This window comes from Lepisma saccharinum, chromosome 5, assembly GCF_977018435.1.
Source record: "Lepisma saccharinum chromosome 5, izLepSacc3.1, whole genome shotgun sequence".
NCBI lineage: Eukaryota > Metazoa > Arthropoda > Insecta > Zygentoma > Lepismatidae > Lepisma > Lepisma saccharinum.
Genome location: NC_139233.1, coordinates 83,519,495 through 83,539,140, shown reverse-complemented (window position 1 = coordinate 83,539,140; position 19,646 = coordinate 83,519,495). Strand labels below are relative to the sequence as shown.

Genomic DNA, 19,646 nt, shown 5'->3' with positions numbered 1-19,646 from the left:
AATACAGCGCTAGCTCATGTCGCCGGGAAATGATGACCTTCCTTCACAATGAAGGTGTTACGTATTTTGTATATATAATGATAATTATATGTAAATATTAATATTATACTGTGAACGTTACAGTTACCCTTTTTACTATGATCCTTGCGATCACTACACATGCGAGTGTAATGCACGAATATGACACTTCAGAATTCACTTAAAAAAGTAAAAATCACTGAGCGCTCACGCAACTGAAAACACTTTTTCGAGAGAGGAAAAAAGTCTAAACAGACCAAAGCAGATATCTCACTCAAGTAAGGGGAACCTGGCACATGGGTTAGATTCAAGTTGCAACCCAAACAAACAAATGAGTTAGGGCCCACGTGAACTGATAAGACGTGAATGACTCAAGCAAGGCATGTCATATTTCTATCTTGAAGCCCCATATTTTGTCATGTGTTGGAAAGCCTTTCAAAGGTTAATATGGTGTCTATGAATTTATATGTACGTTGGAAACTGAAAGGTGATCTTCATTTCAGTATTAATGTCGACAGTAATGTAAACAAAAACAACGTGTATTTGCGACAGCACTAATGTTGCTCACAACAGCAGCATAGGAAATAATTTTCAATTATTAAATTTAAGTAATTTAAATTCTATTATAACAAACTGCATGAAGTTAATATTTTTACTGAATGGAAATAAAATAACAACTGGAAAACTTGGTGGTGATTAGCCGGAATGCTGCGTTGAGCCAGCTCAAGATGGCCAGACAACGTCTCCTTACTTCGCGCGCGGTTCGGGTTTAAAAGAAACTCCAAATGCATGGAAGTAATATTTCTGGGAACCTTTGAGTGGTTATAAAAAATAATTTCATTATTTTCTCCACAACTTTGTTGCTGGAAGTTTTTACTTGGAATTACAGAACAAAAAATGGCCAGCGACGACATTTTCTACTGCACGAATATAAAAAATCTCCACATACTTTATTTGAATATTTTTTAATGCAAATATGCTTTAAAGTATTGATAAATTCTGAGTACCACCGTCACCTATAACAATTAAAAAACAGTGTCAATTTTTTTAATAATGAATGCTTCAATTTTATGGCATGTTTCAACGTTAGGAATGAAAACAATGTAAAAATTGTGTTTTCACAGAAAATTTGCATTTTTAATTTATCTAAAATTATGTAAGCAAGTTACCAGTTTTTTGTGTTCACCGTCGAATTCTCTACAAAATTTCCTCCAAAACTGCAGGTACCGATTTTACTTAAGCTAAATTTGTAAATCCAGAAATCTCACAACAGCGTGCTCGTATTTCCCATAAGAAAAGCATTGCCCATAAGAGCCCATTGTGTCTTCTGAACGTGAAAACGACTCTAGCATCAACCCTAGAGAAGTTGGATGAACCAAATTTGCAGGAAATCACTACTTTTCAAAATGAGTTTATTAAAAATAGAAATAATAACTGTTATGCTTTGTGATTTGAGTATGTCATATCCTCATATGTATACAAATGAACCAAAATTAACTGAAATATCATTTATAATTTTGAAAAAATGGCATGTTAATTGGTACCACATGGTGGTGGAAGTTATATCTTCGTCAGGCATATAGAAGTTATAAAATAAATGTTTATTTTGTGTAATAAGTATAAATTCTATTTCAAATTTAGGATTTTATTCAACATTTTAACACTGATATGCCATTTTATGTACCACTTTTCATCCCAAAATGTACTCAGTTTTTATACTGAAATATTGCTCTTTTATTCACCATAAATATGTGGCCCTAATCATAAGTCATGAAAATTGTTGTATGGTTCTTACTTGTACATTATATATATATATATATTTCATTAATTTTCCCCTGAAATCTGTAGTTTTTTTCATTGTGTAGGAAATATCTAGGAACCAACTGTTTAAGTATGAAACTTGGATTTAATTTTTTTTTCCTTTTTTTTTCTAGGTTGATGATGACCAAACAAATATGCCCGGTGCAGATTTGTTATCTCAAGCCATGTCAGAATTGACTCAGTCCTTTACGGAATACAGAACCGTTCCTGGCTCTGAACAGTACTTCAAAATTGTCCATGCTTCCCCTGGTCATATTATGGTAGCCCAGTCTCCACCTCAAAGCACTGACAATATTAATGCACAACCATCGCCTGCCCCATCCCCAGTCTCGCAGGGTACCATTCTGCATCCCAGCCCAAGCACTACCCCCCTCAACCCAGGAACTCCCATTCCTCAGAGAGGCACAGAGGCTGTAATTCTCACGTCTCAGGTATCTTTGCCCAACTCCCCATCCAACCCCATCTCAGTTTCCAGCCCAGGTTCCCAGCTGAGCACCCAACTGCATGCGGCGGAGGCCGTGACGGTCACCACTTCCCACATCGAGCCCTCTCAGTTGCAGCAGATCTTGGCCTCCACCCCGTACGCGATTTCCTCCTCTCCCGCTCCCAACTTGGCCATCCTCCCTCGTACTTGGGCTGCCACCTACACCTCGTACACAGCCCGCTGACGGTAGCTTTTGTAACTGTCTCTTGTGCACACTTTGGGTGTAACCCCGAAAGGGTTACGTCATCACTCTGCAAAGAGTGACACTAGCAGTTGAGGCTAGTAATTTTGTTGCCACGGATGAAACCTGGCAAGCAGCAAAGTCTTGTGGGCTGGTTGCAGAGCACATTTTGAGCATTGTTGTCATGCATCCTTGTGCAAGCAGGAAGCAGGGAAATTGCATTTCATGTTCAGTCCTTTGAGGCCAGAGGCTTTTGGTTGCCCTACTTGTGTAATGCAGGCTGTGTAGACTGAAGAGTCACATTTGGATTGTGACAGCAGCTGTAGAGGTTATTTTTATTAGACACCTGTAGCAAAGGTTGCAGATAGGTGTAAAAAGTCAAGAGTATAATAAAAAGGTACCTGGAGACATAACATTGGGAAAGATGATTGTGCTTTTCTAAAGAGAAGATTGTTTTGTTGTTAAGAAATTTTACTAGGTTGTATAGTAGTACAGAATGGAACTTGGTTTCCACCTGAAATGGTTGTAGTTTACCCGCTTTCATTGGTGTAACATACATTATGGAGATCTTGTGATTGTCCTGAGCCATGTGAAGTACAAATTTTTACAATTGCAAATATTTATTCCACATATTGTAATTTATTTAAGATTTAAATTGTTTTTATTTCAAAAGGAAAATTATTTTGCAGTCGAAAGACGAGAAACTATAGCATATCCACAGCATTCTAAGTTGTGCGAAACATGCAGGATTGCAATATCAAATCCTGCATGTCCTTGTTGAGAATACTTGGAGAATTTGTTGTTTGCTTTTGAAGAGAAAGATCTTGCACTAATATAGTTGCAGACACAAACTACAGCTCATATCTAATGATTGGCTGACATACTGGCATTCTAGAATGTAGATTGAATGAGAACATTTGATGGAGACTGAGGGAAAGAAGCATTCAGATGAGTTTTAGCACAGTGGGCTTTCATTTTACAAGTGCTGGGTTTGTTAAGTCTTTGGGCTATAGAGAGAGAGAGAGAGAGAGAGAGAGATTTGTGACAGTACAGCCTATTGTTTTACCATGTTTCCATTAAATATTTTTAAAAATTTTTAACAGTTTTCTAAGGTTATTAAATAATTACCAGGTATATGTTTGCATGTAATAGTCATTAATTTTCTGTAGACTTTTAAAAAATTGAATTTTCAAGAACTTCAAGGTTTAAAACAATCAGCAGCAGTCAGGTTTGTGTATTGTATAGGGGTAAGATGTGAATTTTGGAGAAAGTTCTTTGTTTCTTTGCATTAATTTGGTATTATGGCAATCTTTATTTTTTTGTCTGGTGCCAAACTATTTATGCTTAAATTTTGAGAAAGAAATTGGTGTTTACACAGTAAAATAATGGAAGAATGCCTTGTCGCTGCTGCATTAGCAGTGCTACTGCATGTAGTATGTATGTGATAGTGAATTTCACTATGCCTGTTCCATCATTGTAAATGATTTAATGCTTCGTTGCAGGCATGTTACATCATGAACCACTTTAAGAAGCACAAATATATTGTATATTGGCACTCAAGCAATGTGCATTTATTATGTGGATAGTTTACTGTTGCAGATTTTTCTTATTTTGTAAAATATATCTGAAATCTCAGCTGAAAATGTTTTTACTACAGTGTTTTGTTGCATGTTAAAATGTGAGATTTCACCCACTTTTCCCTAAACAGATTACCACTAAAAGTGTATTTTTTGAGATTAGAGTAGAAACATCTGTAAATAATAAATTCATTGACTGATTGTTTTTAAGTATTTTTCCTGTCAAAATGGTATATCTACAGTGACTTTGTTGTGGTTAGATGATGATGCTGGATTGTTTGTCTGACTTTTAAGCAGGGTTCAAAGATAATCCCTGTTTTCATGTGGATTTCACAATAAGTAAAGTAATGTTGAAGTTATGTGAAAATACAGATCAATATTTTATAAAAGCTCTTTTTATCAATTTGATTGTGGAAAGATGTGTGTATGTGTCATTTCAAGTGGCCCGTTTCTTATCAATAACATGGACAGGTGCAAGGCTAAGCAAGAGGTTTGTGAACTGAAATAATGTCGCTGTTGTTAGTTGGCAATTTTGTTGTCAGACTGCTAAATGAAACTAAAGAGAGTTTGTATTAGTAGCACATGTAATTTGAAGGTCGTACACTAGAGTAACAGTTCTGATAGTTCGTTTGTTGGTTTGTAGATGTAAGGTTTGTCCATGACTCTGTTGTGGTTTGTTACCAGAATGTGAATTTAACAAGAACATAATGTTGCTTTTATGTGGTATGTCACACTTCATTTTAAATACATTAGAAAAACTAACTAAGGAATAGCAGTAGATTATTTTTCTGTCTAACTTGATTCATCCATTATGACAGAAATTATTGAGGATGATAATTTTTTTATGTATGATATTTATATCACTACAGGATCTCACAATATTTTTCTCAGTAAAGTAGTATGTTTTAACTTGAAGTTACATGGAGATAGTACAAACATTTTAAGCAGTTTGATGCAGTATTAACGTAAGACTGTTTGCTTGTGCTTTTTGCTCAGGTTTTGTGAGAAAGTCCAAAGATAGCTTTGTTTACCTCTACGTATGCACTTTGCATGTTGTCTTTACTTGGGACCTGCTTTGCTCTTCAAGGAGGATTTTACTAACAAGTCGGAATTTAAAATTTTTGGGTATGCAAATTGCTAAATGATAACTTGTGTGTTCTTTTGTGTTGATTTTGCTTCGTAGAATTTAAATTAATTTTGCCTTTACATGTCCTTGTAGAGATTCTCTAATTAAATAGCTATTGTGTTTGAAGCTTTTTAAAAACTGGTACATTACAACATGCACAATTTAGAGATTTTTGCAATACAACTTTGGTGGAAACCCAAATTACTTGAAATAGTCAATGGTTGAAGATCAGAAATCATTCAAGTGTGCTGCATGTAAAGTTGTATTAATTTGTGCTGTTCTTGTATTGTATATGCAAGAGGAGTTTGTATACTGAAGGTGAATTATTTTATAAACAAAATTAGGCACGTGGAGATTTTTTTTTTTCAATGACCATTTACATTGAAGACGTAGTTAATGAGACCTAACTGCATCATCAAAATTACTATTAAGATCAGTGTTGTCACTGTAAAAATGCAGAGGACATATATTTCGGTAAGCACATTGGAAAGGAGATCACAACTACTTTTGCATAAGCGGTTTAACTTGGATTTAAGACTACATTTGTTCTACATGTGTGTGTATGTGCATGTTCATGTCTGCTGTAGACTGTTACATAAAATCTGTATATTTTTTGATTCAAATTTGACATTAATGTTATGGACCAGTCATTTCTAGATCCATTCCTTTTCTTTTCCTTTCCTCGTCATGTTTCCAAGGTCTTTAATATAGAATAGTGTACATACAATCAAGGAAATAATAAACATAATTGTCATTTGGAAAGTATTGTCTAGTATCTATCAAAATAGTCATGGCCAAGAAATTGTTTCTTAGGAAGCTTTAGAGGCATTGAGACATAATAGAAGAATTTCCTTCACATACTATTCATGTGCTTCATTTTAATTCTTTCTCCTGTTTTGTTAACCTTGTATGGTTCACTTTATTTCTGCTTCAATAATGCAGGCAGGGAAAAACTCTGAAGAGTGTTCTTTATTATTATTATGAATTGTATGTGCTAGAAAAAGACTTGCCTGTTTTAGTTGGCTGCATGATACTTTTGAGTCTACAAGGACAACTGCGTGGATCCTTTCCTCATGCACTTGGCCAGTGTCTCCTGGTCCTCCAGTTGATAATAAATAATATTTGTTTGTGTCTGCTGCCTCAAGAGCACTGGAGCAACTGTTACGTTGACTCTCCTGTCTGTTGTGTTCAAAGGATTCTCTGTATGTCCAGTGACATGGCTTTTAAGTAATTAATATATTGATAATTAATAAATTGTTGGTCTTTAAATGAATTATTTTGTTTTATTTTCCCTGAAAACAAGTGAGTGAGTTGTGAATTTTGTCACTGGGGATTGCAAAATTTGATGTTTCTTTGTCGCTGCTGGAGCATTTTTCATTCTCGCACCTGCCCGCAAATGCAACCGCCCAAGGTGCAAAACCTGCCCCATATTTGTCACTTCCCGCACCCTCCAGATCCACACTGCCACCGGCAAATCCACCCTCTATCCCAAAGGAACCTGCAACAGCTCTAACCTAATTTATATCCTCACGTGCAACATCTGTGGGAGCTTCTACCTGGGGGAAACATCCACAGCCCTGAACCTCCGCATCAACAACCACCGCTCCTCTACCCAAAACCTGGACTTTGCTGTTGCCATTCACACCAATCACCACAATATTCCTTTTAATGACTGCTTCCAGGTAGCGATCGTCCACTCCTTGCCCCAATCCACCAACACCTCAATACATAGAAGATGGAAGAGGGCCTACATATCGACCATGAATGCAACCATACCTCCAGGCCTGAACAAGGCCACCCAGTAAAGCCCCTCATCCCCTATCCTCACCCTCACCACCACCTTTTCACAACCAACCCCCCCCCCCCCACCACTCACAGTTTTCGACAAGCCAGGCGAAAGAACCATTTTTTTTTGTGGTACTGTCAACCTTTTTTTTTCTTCAGGACCTGGCAACACTGCAGGTCATGCTTAGTCTTCCTCTAGTCGCTTAGTTATACAACGTCTCTCTATTCCTGAAGATGTGATACACCATCACGAAAAATTTGAATTTTTTTCTTTGTCCGGTGAGTGTTTCCTCTCTCCTCTTTCACTATATATATATATATATATATATACACACACACACACACCGTGCGTTCATTTCGATCTTCGGCCGAGAGATCGGGAGAAGCGTGGCGGGCGGCGCTGATGGAGATGCCGACATTTGCGGCCTGTAATGCCCGCTTATTTTTATGGACATATGCAGACATTTATATAAATATTGCAAAACGAGCACTAACCTTTGTTATAAGAGTACAGTTTTAATTTTTGTACCTTAGTGGCTGTATGTGCTGATGATTTTGACACGCCCATCTCCTGTGAAACACGGCGTAGAGGTTTGTTTGGAGAACATTCTAACGCTGCACCAATTTCATCGAGTTTTGCTTCGGTTAGAATCACTCGTTTTTGCTTAGGTGTTTTAAAATTTAACGATCCAGTTTATCGTAATTTAAGAACAAGATGTCTAACCGTATCTCTATGTGGAGGTGAAACGCTTGGGAATTTATGTACAAATTGCCTACACACTTCCCGACACGAGTCTGTTTTCACGTAAGTGTCATACATAAAAATTCTTTGTTCTAAAGTGAAACTTGAGCTGGCATTCCAATCGTCTCACTGACACAACACACACACACACACACTGCAATAACACAAGTAACCAAGAATAACACTCTTGCGCACAGTACGAAATTAACACGCTCTTGGTATACATCTGCTCGCCACTATATTCACAGCTCTGTCTTAATCTAGTCATGAAGGAACAAAAACTCGAGCTTGGAGATTTCGTATTGCAAGGAAGCTCACGAACGGTTTCGTCTGCAGCGTAATCTTGATACAGTGTTGCACATTCGAAACCTCCAAACGATCCTCATCGACACAAAACTCTTTCAAGGATATAAACTTAAGCAGGACGTTACTGGTCAAAACTATGATTAAAATGTTTTATTATCTGTGGCTCTTAACATCGTTTCTAAAGCGTATTTATTTGTGTGATGAATTACAGAAGAACTTTTGCGTGTTATAACACAGGTTAGTGCTCGTTTTGCAATATTTATATAAATGTCTGCATTAGTCATAAAAATAAGCGGGCATTACAGGCCGCAAATGTCGGCATCTCCGTGAGCGCCGCCCGCCACGCTTCTCCCGATCTCTCGGCTGCAGATCGAAATGAACGCACGGTATATTTACAAAATTTGAACTTAATTTGGCCCCCACGTAAGGAGCACTGGGACATGGATTCAAAACATTACCTACATGTGCATTCCATTTCCATGGAAAAAAATTGCACACTTGTAATTGATACTTCAAGAAAAAATTGCAATGTAAAAAAAATATAATTAGGGATGTGCCAATATAAAATTTTGGCCAACACCGATATAAAATTTACCGAAACCGATATTCTACTGATCCGATATAAAATTCCAAATGGTCCTTGAAGAACCTGAATGGATCATTGACGACCTTAATAAATTTATTTATTTGGAAAATCAATTTTACATCAGGATATCAACTAGAAAAGAAATAAACAAAATAGTAAGATGGACACACACACACACACACACACACACATATATATATATATATATATAACAATAACAACTAGGGCAAAGAGAATATTATTTACTCTTCAGCTGCTTTATGCATGCCGTTATTTAAGTCTGTTTTGATAAATGCAAGCCCGGAGCATCTTTTAATAGGTTGTAAATGGTTTGTAGCCTGTAGAGAAGTGATCTTTCTTCTAAAGATAGCCTTGAAGATTTAATGTAAAAGAAGTTGTTGCATTTGCTGTTGGGACATGGGATTCTGATATTAAGAAGTGGCAAGAATTCGCTGGTGAAAAGTTGTCCATTCATGATTCTGAAAAGAAATGTTAAGTCTGCAAGTTTTTGGTGAAGAGAAAGGTCGTGAATTTGTAGAGTGGATAGAATTTCGTTTTTGGAGAAGTTTGCAAGGGTTGGACATCTGTGTTTGACTATTCTGACGAAAAAACTTACAACTCTGTCTGTTTTCTTTATATTGCTTTCATATGCCAATGACCAAATACAGGAACCATGTTGAAGGATAGGAACAACCCACATTGTGAAGTAGGTTTTGAGGGCAGAAACGTGTGTTATGTCTGTAAATCTGCAGATTAGTCCAAGTGTTGTCATCATTTTCAAAGTTTTGTAGTCTATGTGATGGTTGAAAGTCAGTTTGCTATAAAAAATGACACCAAGATCCTTGTGCTGTCGTACGAACGGAATAATTTGTAGGATGGTGCGGTGCTATTGGATTTTAGGGTAAACCTCGTGACGACAGATTTTTCAGGATTTAATTTGAGGTTCCAGTCTGACACCAGCGTTCAATGTGTTTGAGATTGTCTTGGATATAACATGTGTCTTGAAGTGAGGTAATATTTTGAAATAATTTGCAGTCATCAACATTCAATAATATTGAACATTCGGAAGAAATATTTTGAGACTGCAGTAGAAAACAAGTTGCATACTTAGACATTTACTTTTTTTAAAAGTAACGCATGGATATTATCCATAAAAAATATAACAAAATGGAAGAATTTTACTCAAAATTATCAGATCAGTATAATAATCGTTAATTTTACCAATAAACCGATACACTATATCGGCCAATACCGATTAATCTGTCTCATCTATAATTACACTACATTTCTTGCTCCGGTTTGAAATGTTCCATTTATTTCTGAAGGTTAGTTTTCAAGAGACATGCAGGGTGTAAGGATGTACACCCTGAAGTGCATTTTGCAGACTAATGAGAGAGTGTCGTGTGGACCTACCGTCAGTACAATCTTCGTAGGGCTGTTTATGTGTTGTCTTGTCTTTTGTCCTTGTTTGTGCTGAGTACCCTTTGCAGCCTCAGCTTTTAATTGGTCAGAATATTTTAGACCCTGACATTACAGTTGTTATATTAGTTATATTTTAGATAAGGTAAGGGGCTGGACCCATATCATGTGATGGGTCTAAAATAGCCTAAGTGCTGATGCACCCAAATTTTTAGATTCTATCAATCAAGAGACATGCTTCGCATTCATCTGAATCCGTATGTAAGACCTGCAACTCGAAGTTGTTATCACTTCATGACAAAAGTAAAAAAAAAAAAGTGCTCCCCTGTGCATAGCACCACGCCATGAAGGCGTGTGGGGGTAACGCCCCACACTTTCTTGATCCGGTCGTGAGTGGGGGTGATGTGATCAGCATCACGCCCCTGACCACCTTTACCCCCCAGGTACCCATGTTATTCGACACTGGGTAGGCACCGGGGCCGCTTCCAACGTTAGAAAAGTTCCTGGACTTGAACCGGCCGGGGATCGAACCCGGGACCTTTAGCATGGTAGTCAGACACGTTACCGACTGAGCCACAGCGGCCACCACTTCATGACAAATTAGATCATTTTGCAATCTTCTATACCTTACTTTTCTTGATGTGGACACATACGTCACTCAACCACACATGACTGCAAACCTCACTTATATATGCCACTGCCTATTTGCTTCAGTAGTCAAAATGAAACAAGAGCGATACAGGTGTATTTCTTACAAGCGACTGACCTTGAATGAAACAACAGGGATACAGGCGTATTTCTTACAAGCAACTTAAAATAAAACAGCTAATTGTCCCTCCCCAAAAGAGGTCTAACAAGGTTGGTTGCTGTTCTTGGAGATACTATTACAGTATCTACCAGTCCGTGTAATGGCAGGGGAAGTAGAAATAAAAAGATCACACAAGAAAAGATACAGTAATCTGTTCCAGTTACCCTATTTTGTCAGTGGGCACTGCTAGTATGTGGTGGTCATAAATCTCATACAATCTCTATTTCTTCATATTTTAGGAAGATGCAAAAAAAAAAATCCATATTTTTGTCCCACCAATGTTTTTGCTAAAACATTAACTGTTTCTTTCAAAAGTTAAAATTGCAATATTCGTACCAAAACTCCTGGAGTAAATTTGCACATCAAAAAATATATTAATGTTCTGAATGAATGTAATGAATATTTTAGCGCATATGTAAATATGACAACATATAACCAGAGGCCACTTAAAATTTCAATAATATCTGAAGAGAAGAATCTTGTTTTATTCTTGAGTGCAAACTGCAAATCGCAACAACTTGTCAGAAGGAATTGGGTTTGTCTAGTCCCACTTTAAACAATTTACACAGAGATGCAGTCAAAAGAGTAATGTCTAACCATTGTTCGACTTTGTAGCTCCTAAATCCTGAACAAGTTCACAATACATACTGGATTTTAGGAGGGTTCCCAAAGAGTGTTCAAATATTTTCAACTGAAATTAAACTTATTCCAAATATGTGCTTATTTAGTACTTTTTACACAAAATGTTTATGAATTTGAAATTTGTGTTTATTTTTTAACTTGAGGCAAAGTTTGCAATCTTTTTATTTTACCTCTATACTGTGTTGGGTCTTATGAAGCCACCTTTGAACATTCAATTGTGTTAATTACAGCATTCATTCTACTAATTTTAAGTTAGATTTTGACATACTGTTTCATAAGTTATCTTACATCTGTGTGAAGAGATGCCATATTTTCTAGCAGCCGTCACTGCTAAAATGGGGATTTGAAGGTTGTTTGCATTTTGAACGTCATTGACCAATATTTAAAAATGTTTTATCTTCTAGGCCTATGCCTTAATTTTCAGACAAATCTGTGATATTATATTGTTTATTAAGTGTTTAAATTGAGTATTATTTATTAGTGTAGATGTTTAAATAAATAATAAAAGCCGCGGTATCTCAGTCGTTAGGGCATCTGACTACCATGCGAGAGACCCAGGTTTGATCCCCGGCAGGGGAGAACCGGGACTTTTTCAACCTGTTCAAGCAGCTCCGGCACCCACCCAGCATCATATAGAGTGGGTACCTGGAGGAAACTCGTGGGGGTAAAGGTGGCCAGGGGTGTGGTGCTGATCACATCATCCCCAGGTTGGCCGAGATCAAGAAAGTGTGGGGCGGGCCCTAACACCACCCCCACTATACGCCTTCATGGTGTGGTGCAAAGCACAGGGGAGCACTTTACTAATGTTTAAATAAACAAAAAATACTTCGTCTTGTAAGTAGTTGTATTTTTCATGTTTAACTTTACTTTTATTGTTTCAAAAAGGTTTCTGTAACAAAATTTTGCATTACACCTCGAATTTACATGGTTTCATATGAATACCCCATTCTACCCAACCACTTGTCCAAAATGCAGATAATTTTTTCCAGAAAAATGTTTTCCCTGTCTCTCCCGAGAAGCCATTATTGGTAAGGTAAAGTTCCCCATTAATATAGCACCATGCCATAAAGGCACATTTAGGGAATGTAGGGGTAGGGCCCCACACACACACTCGATCTTGGCAATGTAATCAGCACCATGCTCTGACCACCTTTAGCTACAGGGTTGCCTCCAGGTACCCATTGATATGAGGCTAGGTGAACCCCAGAGCCACTTTATGCAGGACAAGGCTGGAAAAATTCCGACAGATCACCCACCCCAGGAATCAAACCTGGGTCTCCCACATGGAAATCAGATGCCCTACTGACTAAACCACCGTGCAAGAAGCCATTATAGCTCCAATTTCAAGAGTATTGTGGACACTGACCTTTTAATCTGCAATGTTCCTGTTAAATATTGACAAATTTCTCTTCAACATTTACATTCAGTTCCACCCTGAGTCTCTCTGCCTACAGAATCAGTTGCTTCCTTTTCCCTCCTTCTTCTTTGTGACTTTAGTTTACTGAATTTTCTTTATTATCAAACATAAGCTGTCACAGAGTGGTCGATGAGCATGAACGTGATGTTGAACATCTGCCATGGCCCACCCAGTCACCAGAGGATCATGTGCAGAGACGTTTCTCTCCACCAACAACATATTGTGAAACCATCGGTGTGCTTCAGGACTGGCTGCAAATCCCTCTCAACACTGTGCAGGACCTTTATCAGTCCTTCCCCAGGCATGTTGCTGCTGTACTGGCCAACAAAAGGCAGCTCAACACCATACTAATAAAGGTTAGTGTCCGAGTTCCAGGTGTTTCAGTTTTAGTGTGCACCACCTCTACATCAGCTTATGCCGTGAACACAGATATCATTGTCGTGGCTTTACACGTCTCTTCAAAAAGGAGAAAATATTTAGAAGTTTTGGATTGATTTCTGTAGCAGGAAACACCGACTATCATCTGAGATCTGCAGCAATCTGCCGATATTTACAGGGTGACAAGAAATAACAAGTACTAATGTTTGTGATCATAAATTTATTAAACCGAAACAATTGAGTAAAACAACACTGAAGAACAATGACATGGGACCTTAGGAACAAGATGTTCAGCCGGTTTCGAAGTGGCCTCCCTGGGCGGCGATACAGAGGATTTGAAATTTTGGGTGATGGGCCGCAGGTCCTCGGGCGACAATCGGTTCCCCTCACGACACAGCGATTGCTTCAGCGACTCCGAACTGTGGTGGCGTTTAGCACATACCCTGGCCTCCAAAATCGACCAGACACTGTAGTCCATTGGGTTGAGATCCGGCGAGTAGGGTGGCCATTCCGTCGATGCGATGAAGTCCGGAAATTGGGTTCTGAACCACGCTTGCGTCATTTTCGCCTTGTGGGCCGGAGCGAAGTCTTGATGGAATGTCCATTGCGTATCGCCAAAGTGCTGCTGGGCCCATGGAAGGACGACGTTCTCGAGAATGTCGCGGCGGTACACTTCTTGGTTAATTTTGACCCCTTGATCCACGAAAACTAGGGCCGTCTTGCCGCTTGCGCAAATTCTGCCCCACACCATGACTGACTGCGGATTTTGGCGGTGTTCCACGATGGCTGAGGTACCAGGAACCTCTGCAGACCAGGTCCTGTTGTTTTGGTGGTTGTGCGCCTGCTCCACGGTGAACAGCTTCTCGTCTGTGAAGAGAATGCGCTCCCATTGCTGACCTGCGGCCCGGCGCTTCAGAGGGCAGCATCTTTTGAGTCGCAGGCGCTTGTTTTCGTCCGTGAGAAACTGAAATTTTTGGAGCTTGTACGTCTTGAGGTTGAGGTTCTTTTTCGCCATTTGCCGCACCGATTCGCGGATGATCCCGATCTCACGGGTGACTTTTCTCATGGAGACCCTCGGATTTCGCTGAACTTGCTTTTTGATGATCTTGCGGTTCTGTGACGTGTTGACGGTAGGCTTTCTTCCTCTTCCGGGACGGTCGCCTTCATGGCCGAGCTCCTTGAATCACCGAATTGCATCTGAGACTGTCATTTTTGGAACACCCAGCAAACGAACAATTTCACATTGACGCTTTCCTTGACGCCATAGTTACAAAATTGCACTGCGTTTGGTTGACATTGTGAAACACAAAGAAAGTAATTGTTATGAAGCTGAAACAACAGGTACAGTTACAAAAGACTATGGAGAATCCAATAACACAACAATTATTTGGCTACGGTACACTACATTCTTGGCAGGATATGCCAAACTTTGTACGGGTTATTTCTTGTCACCCTGTAATTCAATCACAAGATTCGAAGCATTTTATACATTCAGTGGTAAAGTAAAATTGGAGCTTGGAAAGTATGGATAACCTTCCATTGTATCAAAAGTGCTCTTGGACAGTTGATTTCAGAAGTGGCCAGACAACGAGTCCCTTATGTTTACATTTCAGAGATTTGTTTTTATTCTGTACAATAAAACATCACACCTTAACAGTGTAAACAACTGTAGACATGTTCTGCTCATCAACAAGCCATTGCAAACATACTGTTCACCAGGATGGTGACAGACCTGGAAAACCGGGAAAAATCAGGGAATTTGAGGTGTTAAAAAAGTCAGGGAATTTTGAGTTGAGTGACTTTTTATTATTTTTTTAAAGATATCGTTATGGAACTCTGCACGGGAACAGGAAATCTTCAGCCATGGTCAAGAAAGTGTGGGGCCCTAACTCCACACCCCTATACACATTCATGGCAAAGTGCAGGGGAGCACTTTACTTTTACTTCCTCAAAAATCTGTTCCAACATATCAAACTGTCACGAAAATACGTAGACCATGTGACTTACAATTTAAAATAATAGTTTAAAAGCACACTGGAGTATTAAGTTTTGGTATATTTGGCAGAAAAATGTTCTAAAACAAAAACACAAATTTTGGGAAACGTAACACTAACAAGTCAAAATAAGATAATGCCAATATATCGGTATCTGTCACGTGAGATTGATTGATTTAAATTGTTTGTGTGTGTCGCCCCTTATGGTCATTATGCACCCTTCAGTATATACAGGGAAAATTCCATTATATAAAACCCTTACCTTAAAAAGGGGGTAATGAACATAACTTTCCCAAAATAACTTCCAAGATATCAAACTCTCACGAAGAGGCGTAGGCCATGTGACTTACAATTTAAAACAGTAGTTTAAAAACACCATGAAGGTATAATTTCAGATATTTGCCAGAAAATGCGCTAAAATGAAAATGTGAATTTCGAGGAATATAACATGGAATAGTAAAAAAATAAAAAATACACCAATTTAGAAAAAAAAAATCAAGGTCCCTACCGATTAGGCATAAATAAAACAAGAATATTGTAGTAATTTATTGCATTAGTAACAGTGAGATCTAACCTAATTTTCGGCATAATCACCACTGTTGTTCTAGCATTTGTCATAGCATGGCACTAAATTTTGTATGCTCATGGCATATGTGTCTGACAGCAAAGACTGGAACTATCTCTACCGCAGTGTAGCTGTGAAATTCTTGTCCTGCCAGAAACCTCTTCAGTTGAACAAAGATATGAAAGTCGGTACATGCAAGGCCAGGGCTGTACAGGGAGTGCTCCAAGATCTCTCACCTGAAGTGATGAAAAGGGCCCACATGTACTCAGCTGTATGGGGTTGTGCACATTCGATTGGCCTTCCGTGAATTGTCTGCACCATCGTCTGACCATAGTATAACTCACGACGTCCGGTCCGCACACCTCACACGATTGCTGGTGGCTCTGTGCCAAATTCTGAGGTTGAAAAAATCTGATTACTACACGTAGGCTACATCGCAGTCGATGGGAGACTGTAGAGAGCTGCAATCTATAACCTAGAACTGTCCTAAAACGGCTGCATTGCAACTGTACCAGATTACAGCTACATGCCACTTCTTCCTGCCTGCATGTGTGTGTGTCGCTCTCCGACCACTAGTGCTGTGTATAGGGACCATTGGACCTTTTTTCAGGATGCCCCTCGTATATGAACTTTCAGAAGCTTTTATTATTAGAGTGTTCCTGTTTTAATGTGTGGATAGCTAAGTCAGGTACCTATACAATGAAATTCTATAAATTGCTTGCGTTAAATTTCTAATACCTACATACCCTTTTCGTCAGCATTAATGGTATAACTGCATGTTGTCAGTTTCACAGTACTTCACTTGGATATACTGTACTGAAGCAGAAATCCCATTGATAATGTAAGGAAATATGGCACTTTCTTTTGTACAATTCAATTGTTTCACGTATATGAAAGAGTTAAGTTGTTTCATTTACAGAGAAGAGAGAAGTAGCTTTATGAATCAAAAAATGAGTCCGCATTCATGGTTCTTGTTAGCAGAGGGTTCCAAACCTCAGTGAAAACATCAGCATATAATACCGAGAATGTAGAAGGAGACTGATAAATTACAAATTTTATTTCTTAATCAATCACTCTTCACTCTTATCTCATTTAGTTGTAACTTTAAAAATAATCAAGTATTTTAATTTTAAACTTACTGCGTATGATAAAATTCCGTAATCCTTCCCTAGCTTGTGAATTGTAAAAATTTTCCAAATTCACTATTTTGCTGTTTGAATTCAAATCATAGAGAATAGAGAAATTAAGTCAATTTCATAGAAGATAATATTGGTACTTAACAAATCCATACCTGGATCTGTATGAGTTTTATTATTTCCATTTGAAAAAACATCGATTTAGTTTAGTTTATAATTGTCAGGGGAAAATGTAAATTTTGTCCTGGAAAACCTGGAAAAGTCAGGGAATTTCATTTCTGCTTGTTTGTAGCCTCCCTGGTTCACAGAATTGGCCCTATGTCAGCGTGTTTTACTCTGCACGCACTGAAGTGAATGCATTGTGTGTGTATAAACACTTACCCCCTCCCCCCCCCCCCCCAAGTAGGCACCTGGAGTTGTGTAAAATCTGACAGTGGTCAACTATTCCGGATGTCTCTTTGACTGGTATTGCATATTTCCAATGGCTTTCCATTTTCAGTATCTGCTCTGATAATGGAGTTGGTCTATGATGTCAGACTTTTGAATCACTCTGGTGTTGTGCTTCATTTGTTTTTTTCAATACCACGTACGTGTGAATCAGAACTCTAATGTAACTATGGTCAATAGTGGCTCATTATTGGAGACGTGGAAAATAGGATATAGGAACTTTCTTTTTCCGGCCGCTGGAACTTCTTCTGGCCTGACCGCAGCCATGATGGGACTACGGACGTCCGAGGACCAACGACTGCGAGGTAAGCGATCCACTCTCGGTTACTTTCACCTCTTGTGCCTCGTGCTCTTGTGCGGTGACATCCATGTCAACCCGGGACCCTCCCAAGGAAATGATACTGTTTTTTCCGTGTATTACCAGAACGTGCAAAGTTTAAAAAACAAACTTTCTGACTGTGACATTCACTTAAGCGAGCTACTGCAATATGACTGCTTAGTTTTCACCGAAACTTGGCTAAACGACACGGTGATGGATAGTGAATTACCATTTTTAAAGCATTTCAATGTATTTAGAAATGACCGTGCAAGTCGTCGTGGTGGAGGAGTGATGATCTGCGTTAATGTTAAATGGAATTATAAAATACGAAGAGACCTAATCAAAGACTGTGAAATTATTTGGATAGAACTCAATTTTCAAAAAAACAAAAAACTTCTAATTGGATCGTATTATCGCCCACATAAGAACTCTCCTATTTCCATCCTAGAAGCCTGCAGGGATTCGGTATTAGCAGCAATGACAAGTGGTGATATTATGCTATTTGGTGATTTCAACCTGTCCATCGATTGGGAAAGCCCAAATACGGGAACTATAAACTGCCAAAATGATCAGTGGTTTATTGATACGTTCATTCACGGAATAGGGTTAAACCAGTTCAACTTGCATAAAACACGTGGTGACAGTAACCTTGACTATGTACTGGCAACCCTGCCTAATATGCAGGTAACTACAGGAAAAAATCTTCTAACCTCCGACCATGACTCACTCGACGTCACAATGCACCTGCCTACCACGAAGAAAGACAAGGAATCCGTCAAGCAGAACCAACGCCCCCACCACCTATGGCGAAAAGCTCCATGGAATGCCATCCAGCGGGCGCTCAATGTCTACCCTTGGTTTTTGCTGATGGAAGAGGAAGTGAACGAAGCCGTTGAGAACTTTGTCGAAATTCTGCATGCCACGATAAAGGACTTCGTGCCCACTGCGAGACCGAGATCTACCAAATACCCCGTCTGGTTCGACAGAGAAGTTCTCTTTGTGTTAAAAAATAAAAAACAGGCTTGGTACCTATGGAAGCAGCACCCTAATGTTCACACTCACGGTACCTATTGTGACATCAGACGTCATTCAAAATACCTACTCAGAAAAAAATATAGTGAACATATAAATAACATAACAACCGAATGTACTACAAACCCTAAGAGATTCTTCACTTTACTAAATTCAAGAAAACAAAGCCCAGTTATACCTAAAGAAATTGTTCATAATACTGATATTGCTAGAGGAGAAGAAAGAGCCGAACTTTTTAATGTTTTTTTTCATCAGAACTTCTCACCTCCCTCACTTTCCGACCCTCTCCCCCACTTAAATGCTGTCTGTCCTCACACACTATCTTCAATCAAAACATCCCCCGAGGAAGTAAAATACCTTCTCGCTTCATTGCCCCTCCACCGGTCCCTAGGTCCAGATGAAATCCCCACAATATTCCTACGTAAAACTGCCAACTCCTTGGCTCTTCCTCTGTCTGCCTTACTCAACAAATGTTTCTCTCAGGGTGTGTTTCCTAAAAACTTCAAACGGGCCAACATTGTGCCCATTCACAAAACTGGAGATAAAAAATGTGTAAAATCCTATAGACCAATCTCGCTTCTATCGCCACTATCAATTATTTGTGAAAAAATCATCAAAAACAGGTTACTTCAGTTTACGTCACCATATATCAACACAGCACAACATGTTTTCTTCCAGGCAGCTCTTGCCTAACAAATCTTTCCGTCTTACTTTCGCATGCTGCCAGAGCTATTGATAATAACTCCCAACTTGACACTATATATTTGGACATTTCGAAAGCCTTTGACAAAATTAATCATAAATTTCTCCTTCATAAATTATCATCCAGATTTAACATCCATGGCAAATTTCTCTCTTTACTC

At 38.7% G+C, this 19,646-nt stretch overlaps 2 protein-coding genes across 8 annotated transcripts in view; both read left to right on the top strand.

The window, feature by feature from the left end:
- LOC145987914 (uncharacterized) overlaps positions 1 to 6,476 on the top strand; it is a 187,698-nt gene extending 181,222 nt beyond the window's left edge. For all 7 annotated transcript variants that reach the window (XM_083122724.1, XM_083122728.1, XM_083122729.1 and 4 more), the window contains one exon: positions 1,953 to 6,476. In XM_083122724.1, the coding sequence (XP_082978850.1) occupies positions 1,953 to 2,507 (555 nt within the window). In that variant the 3' untranslated portion in view covers positions 2,508 to 6,476. The remainder of the gene's footprint in view (positions 1 to 1,952) is intronic.
- The window catches only part of LOC145987919 (uncharacterized), a 341,487-nt gene that overhangs the window by 107,912 nt on the left and 213,929 nt on the right, over positions 1 to 19,646 (top strand). The window lies entirely within an intron of this gene.